Genomic DNA, 10,400 nt, shown 5'->3' on the forward strand with positions numbered 1-10,400 from the left:
ATTTTGTTCATCGTACCCTCTCTCTTCATACATTCAGAGGGTGGGACCCACTTTGAAACGGTAATATTAACTGGTTTCACTACAGGTGAGTGACAATTCATCTATATCCAATAGACAAAGAGCGTAACCTTTTCCTGCACATCTTGATTGGTGGACTAGCGTATAAGGAAGTTACGGTTATGAAGCCGCTGCTTCCAATACCGAGGCTCTAGGCAATTGCCTACTCTGCCTTTAGGTAGTGCCGGCCCTGCACACACCTACCTATTCATTTGACACAATTCTTTTACACCGGTCTGTGTCTGTGTGTGTGATCTGTTGGTTTCCAGAACTTTTGGGGCCCAAAACAAAACCATCCTCATCAAACGCTCGTGTGCAGACTATCACTAATTATATTCAACCATCTTGCTTGTGTAGTCAGAAACATCAACGGAACTCAATAAGATCAGCTGTGACTCTCTCAGGCAGGGTTTATTACCTTGTCTTTTGTTTTAATCGTTTGAACATATAGCATGGGGTGCATGGTGGTTTAGTGGTTAGCATGTACGGATCACGCCGCCAGGGTTGGGGGTTCGATTCCCGCCGCTGCCCTGTGTGTGTGGAGTTTCCTCCGAGTACTCCGGTTTCCTCCCCCAGTCCAAAGACATGCATGGTAGGCTGATTGGCATGTCCAAAGTGTCTGTAGTGTATGAATGGGTGTGTGAATGTGCTCTGCAATGGATTGGTAAGCTGTCCTGGGTGTACCCCGCCTTGTGCTCCCTGGGATAGTCTCCAGGTTCCCTCTGACCCTGTGTTATAAGTGGTATAGATAATGGATGGACAGATGGATTAGCTACACTAGCATTTTGCTCAGTAGAGGGAGATTTCAGACTGGAGGATGAACTCTGAGTCAGGATCATCTGTGAGACTCAGGGAATGTTACCTGCTCCCTGGTGTTGTTTCCCCTGGATCACATGAACCTATTTCAACAACAAAGATATTAGTGTTTCTCCTCACTTCTGTGTAAATTCTTGCTGTTTGAGGTGCCATGTGCTTGGTCAGTGTTCATGGTGTACTGATATTGCCTAACTCACAGGTTCCTAACCCTGGTCTACCCATTGTCCACCCCAGTAACCCCAGTCCTGCACATTTCAGCACTTCAGTGTGTTACTGCAGACAAAACACTAAAATGTGTAGGACAGGGAACACTCCAGGACCAGGGATTGGAAGCTGTGGGCTAACTAATAAATTCTAGGTACATACTGATGTTTAAAGTGTAACGTGTCTCTTGGTATGGGGAAATTCACTATATAAGGAATAATTGTGATTTTTTGTAACTGAATATTTATTTCACTTCTGTGTGAGTAACATTCAGGGGAAAAGACATGATTAATACAGTAGGTGTAACAGCATTTCCAACACCATCACACCAGTCCCCAACTAGCAGATGGGTGAAAGTAACATGAAATTTCCCACAAGCTCTTTTAAACAAAAATGCTTTACAACTTTAATCTCACTCAACCACATCCTCAGTGTAGATGCTTTCTCTCCATTAGTTCAGGCTGAAGACAATTCAAAATACAGGACACTTAGAAAATTATACAGGTTACATAGTTATATATTATATATATATATATAGTGTACAACCAAGTGTTATTATTAATATTAATATTATTATTATTATTATTATTATGTATTTTTCATATACTTAGAGATGCATTGGTGAATAGTGTACAATATGCATAATCAATAATGTGCAGCAAAAGTGTTTACTGATTCAAAAGGCTTTTATTAATACTTCAAAGCAGAACATTGCAGTGATACACACACTTAACACATATTTAGGTGATAAGAAGAAGAGCTGAGTTAAAGTGAGGAGTGTGTGAGCTCACATGTCAATAACTCAGATGAAATGATGAAAGTGGGACATTTGAGCAGTAAAGGCCACATGGAACACACAGTGAAGCAGTAGAAGGTGAGCTGAGTAACATGTGTGTGAGCTCACAGCTCTGAGCACTGCTCTGTGTTCACTGTGCTCACCACAGGTGGTTGGTTGTCCTTGGAGGCCTCACAGGTCACCACCTTGTTCTTCCACTGCTCCGGGTGGAGGCTCAACGTGCTGCTCCAGCTGTAGAGGCCGTCCGCCTGCAGAACTGCGGTGCTGCGGCTCTCCCCCGAGCTCCAGCTGCTCCCATCAACCTTCCAGCTCAGCCTCCAGTCCGAGGGGAAGCCCTTGTAGGCCACACACACGAGTGTGACCTTCTCCTGCTGCAGCTCCACACTGGAGGGGGGCAACACCGTCACACTGGGCTGCGTGAGGCCTACTCACACACACACACACACACACACACACACAGTTGAGAAAGGAATAGACAGCTGTCAGTCACTCAGGCTTCGTTTCAGCTCGCTGTGTGTGTTTCACTTCCCTTTATATCTTACAGAGCAGAACTGAGTTCAGTGGAGCATCACAAACGTTTCACATTCAATTCAAATACTTTTACATCTCAAATCTATAATGATTTATATTACTGTGATCACTGGAAGTTCAAATCTAACTGTACAGAATATTCAATAATCTGAAACATTACAATTATTTTATAATATGAATAAACGGCATTTAAAATACAACTTATTTGTTATTTAAGTAAATTCGGTTTATGCTTCCACATTTAACTCTGTTTATGGACTCACAGTCTCTGAGATATTAAATATAGTTAAATATAGTTAGTGTAACTCAACAACAAAAAAAAAAAGTCAGTATTATACACAAACAACAAATTCTATTTTGTTTGTAGATTTAAATTAAAATGAGCTACTCGCACTGAAGTCAGATACATTTTCTCAAACTTCTGAAATAAGAAAAATGAGAAACAAAATGAACACAATTTAATTTAGTCAATAATCTAATCGACACTAATCGACACTCCATTTCAGTCATTATTCTGAACACACTCCATTTCCGCCATTAATCTGAACACACTCCATTTCAGTCCTTAATCTGAACACACTCCATTTCCGTCATTAATCTGAACACACTCTATTTCAGTCATTAATAAACAGGTTACTTACGGCCCACAGACAGTTTGGTTCCTCCACCGAAAGTCCACCACAGTGATACAAACAGGTTTGGTGGCCGTACAAAAACCCTGCTGCTCTAAACTCACTGCTCTCTCCATCCATTTAAACCTCTTATTACAAAACAGCTACAAAACACCAACTTCTGTTCACATCAGCTGATTAATACACTAACTCTCTGACTGTTTTTATTACGTTTTAGTGTTTTTTCTCTTTTTAAACATCAAGATTGTCAGTCTAAACTGAGGATGCAGCTAGTGAATAATTCACACAAATAAATTACACAAACTAAAAGCTGAAAATTCACAAAATGTACATCTGCAATTGCACAGGTTTTACCCATAATGCCTCACTGAGTAAAAATGCTGATGTACTAATGATAAATTTGCAATATACGACTGAATGTGTGGAGCTAAAGTGAGAATAATTCTCCACTCCTTCTGTAGACTGATAGAAAGTTATGATATGATGTTTAAGTCCTACAATAATCTAATCATTAATTTACAGTCAACATATTACTGTGTATTTACTCACTGCCAACATTGATTCTGCTTCTTCCACCATAAATCCACTACAGTGAGAAACTCATTAACATTCAGTACAAACACCATCCAGTGAAAGTTTAAGCTTCTCTCTCTAATTCACTTATTTATGCATCTTAGACCTAAAAGTATTTTCCAGAAAATCTCCATCTGACCCCAGAAGCTAAATTCACACAGTAACTCTGTAGTAGTGTGAGATTTACAGTAAGATTGGGGGAATGTGGTAAAGGCGTCTCCATACTTAGAGGACACTTTGCATTGGCAGCACATGCTTCAGTGGTCTGGGAGTGTTTATAGCGCTGTGACTTTAACACTTCATGACTGAGAGCTGCTGCTACAGCAACTTCACCCACAGCTACCATGACTTTGATCCCCGTCTTCATCTGGACACTGATCCTCTGGACTCAAGGTCAGACTCTGCTTCAGATTTTATCTCTACAAGGATCTGTTCATACAAATACACTCATAGTTTCTATTATAATATTTCACTTACTTATATTATAAGGTGTATTATTACAATTTTTTTTTTTCAGAATGCAGAGGTCAAGTCACAGTAACTCAGACTCCTGCAGTGAAATCTGCTCTTCCAGGAGAAACAGTCACCATCAACTGTAGAACCAATCCACAGGTGTACCAAAGTTGGGGTTATCAACCTTTAGCTTGGTATCAGCAGAAACCTGGAGAAGCTCCTAAACTACTGATCATAAAAGCAAATCAGCTACAGTCGGGTATTCCAGCTCGTTTCAGTGGCAGTGGATCTGGATCTGATTTCACTCTGACCATCAGTGGAGTCCAGACTGAAGATGCAGGAGATTATTACTGTCAGAGTTCCCATTATATCAGTAGCACCTACCTGTTCACACAGTGTTATAGAGTCGTACAAAAACCTCCCTCAGTCAGATTGTAGAGAGACTGCACTGCTGCAGCTGGGAGCGACTGCAGGTGCTGAGTTGGAGGATGTGATACGACACAATGTCACTCTATAGAGGAGAGGAACCACACCACACTAACTCACAACTCACATTAGAAATCTCTCAATAATCATCACACCACAAGGCATACAGTGCATCACGTCCTCTACTGTAAGATCAGTAGTTTTTTTTTCACTTATCAGTGTCTATCACAAATCCTGCCGCCATTAATGTCTCTGATATCAGTCACTGTTATTAATCTATTCTCAGTCTTAGTTTCTGTCTCTATCTTCTGTCTCATATCTTTTTCTTGCACTCCTATAACATGACCTTCTTCAACTGCCTCCTGACACAAAATAAACATTTTGGACCTGGTCCTAATCCATCCTTCCTCATCTCTAGGTATCAGCGTTACCCTGCTGTATTTTTCAGATTATCACTTTGTATCCTGCACTCTTGCTCTCCCTGCCCTGCATATCACCCTCTATTTGTACTGTACCTCTCCCCCACTTCCTGAATCCTCCACTCTTTCTTTTCCTCCTCCATAAATTTCAGCACCTTATGTTTCTGCACAGATCTCAGCATGTCTAGTAGACATCTCATCATGAATGACAGCTCATCAGCTGAAACTAAGTCTCAGAAACACTGAGCTGCTGCATTTCCCTGGAGATCCTTCCCCATGTCAAGATTTTCTCATCTGACAACACAGGAAACCTTGAGCTAGTTCTGAACAACCATTTAAACTTCTCTCCTCATATTCCTAACCTGATTCGGTCATGCAGGTTTCTCATTTACATCAAGAGGGTCTGGCCAGTTCTGTCCACAGAGGTCATTCAAGATCTTGTCCAGTCCTTTATTATCTTGATATTAGTCTACTGCAGTCTACACAAGTTTATACCTCTTGTATTTGTACTCAAAACAGCAGAACACAAATATGTACTTCGTCACCAGATCTTATTTATATGCACTTAACATGTATGTATTATATTAACCTTAAGAACATACTATTTACAGGTACTGTGGGCTCACCTACACAAACACCATAATAAACTTCTACTCCTTAGTGCAGTTGCAGGCCCAATGCACGACTCATGTTTATTGAGGCCTAAAAACAAATGGCCGCTTCGGTCACTGTAAGAGCTAAATGAAGTAAAACTCACTCACGGGTTAGGAGTAACTGGCTGCACTCCGGTCACGGTGGCACAATGTCTTTGTTGTCAATATGAGGATTTCCAGTATTGCCAGAGGTCTGAACTTCATGGCAACTCAGATTGCTGTATGTGAGACCGCTGTATGTGAGATCCTTGGAGTCTCTGCGGCCTAGCCACAGGTTTTAAACTCCCTTTGGTTTGCTGGGAGAGCTCACCTCCATTAATGTCTGCGTTACTCCGTGTCAGAAAAGCTAATGGCTACCAAGCTAACAGGTATCCAGCCTCCTGGCTGATTCAGTGTTAGATGTTTTGGATGGAAAGTCCAATGTCCTAAACTTTTGTCAAGAATATTTCAGTCCAATTTATTGAGCTAACAATTGCTCTCTATACATGACCCAACTTTCAACACACTGATAACCACAACGTCGTTGTTTTTTTCTCTCTTCATGCCGTTCTCCCTCGTTCTCTCCTCCACATGACGAGCTTCTTCCGGTCCTGATGAAGACCTTGACCTGGATGAAACTATGCATTCAACATCACAATTAGTACTTTGTTGCTCCTCCTCTGGCTTTTATGATGGCCTGAATTCTTTGAGGCAGGGCCTTCACTAATGAAAAACTATTTTTTCCATCAAGCTGGTTTCAACTTTCTCGAAAGCAGTTGAAAGATGGATTGATATCCAGACTGTTTGCTGGCCATGTCATTTAGTTGAACTGAATGGGCTGAAATTCCCACAGCCATGCTGTAAAATCTATGGAAGGCCTTCCCAGAAGAGTGGAGGTTATTTTAACAGCAAAGGTGGGGAACAATTGTGAGAATGTCACATATACATTACAGCGCAGTGAAATTCTTTTCTTCACAGATCTCAAGAAGTTGCTGCCATATTCGCCTTCTGTGTCTCCCTCGCACTAGTGCTGGCCCGGGCTCCACTCGTGGATCCCCGGGTGAACTCGAGACAACAGGCAAAGAACTGGCTGAATGCCACCATATGTCAAGCTCACTCAGCGGGTCTGGTTGGTAAGCCTGCAACACTGTTATTGTCTGCAGTGACCCACAAGCAAGACTACTACTGCATAGGCCTTGGTCACCAATGCCACGATGGCCTTACACGGTGGCTTGGATGGAAAGCGGGAATATATTAAATAAAGCGGGAATTTATTTTGTCTACAAATTTATCAACAACGACACGAGGAGAAGATATTTTCCATGCGATTGATATGTACTTCACCAAGCAAAACATTCCCTATAATCATTTAGTTGCATGCTACACAGATGGAGCTGCTTCACTGATGGGGAAAAGTGAGGAAAAACTTCCAAGCCAAAGGTAAAAGTAAGGAGAAGAAGAACAGGACATTCCTCCAGCCTCCCAAGGTCAAAATGGAGCAAAGAGATTAATAATTGTGTGAAGAGAAAAACAAACAAACAAACAAACAAACAAACAAACAAACAGATGTGGAAGTCCAACCATCTACACCTCCTCTTCTGGGTTTCCCTTCAGGTGTGCATGTGTGTGTGTGTGTGTGTGTTGCAGGAATGTGACACCCTCAGTCCAGCTGAGGGCGCTGTGAAACAACACATTTATCTCCTGCAGCCCTGTGTAGTCTTTTCTCATCTGCTAGGTGGAAAAAGTCGTCCTGTGGCTGGATGGAAGCTTCCATCCATCCATCCATCCATCCATACATCCATCCATCCATCCATCTTCTATACCGCTTTATCTTTTTTAGGGTCACGGTGAACCTGGAGCCTATCCCAGGGAGCATCGGGCACAAGGCGGGGTACACCCTGGACAGGGTGCCAATCGGATGGATGGTTGTCACTGTTTAAATACTCTCTGTCGCAATGAATTGAGCAGTCATCACAATAGTTTCTTCAGGAGCAATCAGGCTTGTAGTGTCTTGTCTTTTCCTTTCTTTCTTTCTTTTTGTCAGTATGTACATATGTGAGTTTGATGTTAATTGTGCACATGAGGGGAAAAAATGCTTTCTTTTTGTCCTTTTTTTTTTTTTTTACCCCGTCACCTAGAATAAAACTTGTTTGTAGCCTACAGTAAAATTTAAAGTTGTTCTTGTGTTTTTCTTTTCTTTTCTTTTTTTCTTCACATGGTCTCTCTCCTTTCCTTTCTAACAGAGTTTTGAAATTTTACCTCACTAGCACAAGTCAGTATTGATGAAACATTACTAATAATTTGGTATTATTGGAATGGAAACCTGTGTAGTAGGGGTAACGATACATCACGATGCAGCAATGTGCATTGTGGAAATGTGCGATTTATTTTGTGTAAATTATCCCTCTATTAGTTATGTATCGAGTGCAGTTGCACTGTTTGGACATCCATAAAATGAAAATGTATGGAGCATGCTGGTCACATGATCTCATGTTTCACCATTGCGAATCATCTGCGGTTGTGAAGTGACCTGATAGCGCCTGATCACAACTCCCAACACTCATTATTTGTCAGTCCCTGCAGGATTTTGCGATCATAGAAATGAGCCCAAAATCACGGAAACTCCACAATATTCGGAGGAGGTTGCGACAAAATTTCCACAGATTTTCTGTAGATTTGGGCCAAGACACGTCATGTGACGTCATCAGAACACACATTCAGTCAAAGCCGTCATCGATTCACATGCATCAGACAATATCGCAGCAAAAAGGTCTCATTTAACAACAAACATCACTGTGAAAGACCGTGCAAAACAATTTTGTGCAATTGCAGTTTCGCCAATTCAAGTATTTTTCTGCAAAAAAGCACAAAAACTCCACAAATAAATTTTTTAAAAACCAGCAGCAAAATCGAGCATTTTTGGCCACAACAATCACGAAAAAAACTGCGAAATCCTGTTCAGACTGATGTGTGTTACACAACCAGGTTATAAGAGTTAAATAGAGCTTTTAAGTAGCCTTCAGACGACACCATCGACTCACCGTGCCCAAAGAAGAGGCTGCACTTTAGCCACCTTTGGAGCTCTGTAAGATAACGCCTCAGTCACTGCTACGGAGAGAATTTATCAATTTATTTATTTCTACGATAACCTGTAGTGCATTTTGTTTACCATATTGAACCTCTGTTCCTAGTCATTTTTGATTCATTTCGTTTCATCCAGACAAAAATGCACATTGTTTTGCCTTCTTTATTATTCAGAATTTTAAAAAAAAGGAATCTTTTAAGTCAGTTTTTTTCTTCATTAAAGTTTTGTTAGAAATCAAATTGAATCGAATCTTGGAGAATGTATCGTTACACCCCTACTTCCTAGTGTTGTTGTTTTACAAGCCAGCAGCCAGGGAATTGTGAGAGATTTTTAAATAGTGTTGAGATTTCTAATTGAAATAAAAACAAGAGTGAACACCTTCCACAAAGAGAAGTGGTTATGTTGACAGATTTTGTGCAAACAGGAAACAGTTCATATTGTTTTGATAAAGTATAAAGCATATAGTGTTGTACCCCTATTTAAAATGCTTGATTTAACAAGGAAAGCACCGTAAATACAAATTCTGAGAAATTAGGGGTTTTTTTTGTCGTACTGGTTTCAGTTCTGTGTGTATCATGTCCGTTGTGAAAATGATTTCTGCATTCAAATCCCATGCTTCAGTGCTCTGGGAGTGTTTATAGCGCTGTGACTTTAACACTTCATGACTGAGAGCTGCTGCTACAGCAACTTCACCCACAGCTACCATGACTTTGATCCCCGTCTTCATCTGGACACTGATCATCTGGACTCAAGGTCAGACACTGCTTCGTATTTTATCTCTACAATGATCTGTTCATACAGATACACTCATTGTCATGATATTTCAGCAGCTTATATTATAAGGTGTATTATTACAATTTTTTTTTTCAGAATGCAGAGGTCAAGTCACAGTAACTCAGACTCCTGCAGTGAAATCTGCTCTTCCAGGAGAAACAGTCACCATCAACTGTAGAACCAATCCGGCAGTGCATTATTACAGTTCATACGGCCATTATTTACACTGGTATCAGCAGAAACCTGGAGAAGCTCCTAAACTCCTGATTAAACTCGCAAATCAGCTACAGTCGGGTTTCCCAGCTCGTTTCAGTGGCAGTGGATCTGGATCTGATTTCACTCTGACCATCAGTGGAGTCCAGACTGAAGATGCAGGAGATTATTACTGTCAGAGTTTCCATTATATCAGTAGCACCAACCTGTTCACACAGTGTTATAGAGTCGTACAAAAACCTCCCTCAGTCAGATTGTAGAGAGACTGCACTGCTGCAGCTGGGAGCGACTGCAGGTGCTGAGTTGGAGGATGTGATACGACACAATGTCACTCTATAGAGGAGAGGAACCACACCACACTAACTCACAACTCACATTAGAAATCTCTCAATAATCATCACACCACAAGGCATACAGTGCATCACGTCCTCTACTGTAAGATCAGTAGTTTTTTTTTCACTTATCAGTGTCTATCAAAAATCCTGCCGCCATTAATGTCTCTGATATCAGTCACTGTTATTAATCTATTCTCAGTCTTAGTTTCTGTCTCTATCTTCTGTCTCATATCTTTTTCTTGCACTCCTATAACATGACCTTCTTCAACTGCCTCCTGACACAAAATAAACATTTTGGACCTGGTCCTAATCCATCCTTCCTCATCTCTAGGTATCAGCGTTACCCTGCTGTATTTTTCAGATTATCACTTTGTATCCTGCACTCTTGCTCTCCCTGCCCTGCATATCACCCTCTATTTGTACTGTATCTCTCCCCCACTTCCTGAATCCTCCA

At 41.0% G+C, this 10,400-nt stretch overlaps 3 gene segments (V, D, J or C); 2 read left to right on the top strand and 1 right to left on the bottom strand.

The window, feature by feature from the left end:
* Nucleotides 1-1,762: 1,762 nt before the first annotated feature.
* LOC128617745 (Ig kappa-b4 chain C region-like) lies at nt 1,763-3,955 on the bottom strand. The segment is given in 3 exon segments: nt 1,763-2,297; nt 3,046-3,130; nt 3,797-3,955. Coding segments are annotated over 3 exon segments (564 nt in total).
* On the top strand, nt 3,948-4,758 carry LOC128618197 (Ig kappa chain V region 3381-like). The segment is given in 2 exon segments: nt 3,948-4,002; nt 4,127-4,758. Coding segments are annotated over 2 exon segments (423 nt in total).
* A 4,564-nt stretch (nt 4,759-9,322) lies between these two features.
* On the top strand, nt 9,323-9,871 carry LOC128617746 (probable non-functional immunoglobulin kappa variable 6D-41). The segment is given in 2 exon segments: nt 9,323-9,377; nt 9,495-9,871. Coding segments are annotated over 2 exon segments (426 nt in total).
* Nucleotides 9,872-10,400: the final 529 nt, after the last annotated feature.

Source organism: Ictalurus furcatus, chromosome 14, assembly GCF_023375685.1.
Source record: "Ictalurus furcatus strain D&B chromosome 14, Billie_1.0, whole genome shotgun sequence".
Taxonomy (NCBI): domain Eukaryota; kingdom Metazoa; phylum Chordata; class Actinopteri; order Siluriformes; family Ictaluridae; genus Ictalurus; species Ictalurus furcatus.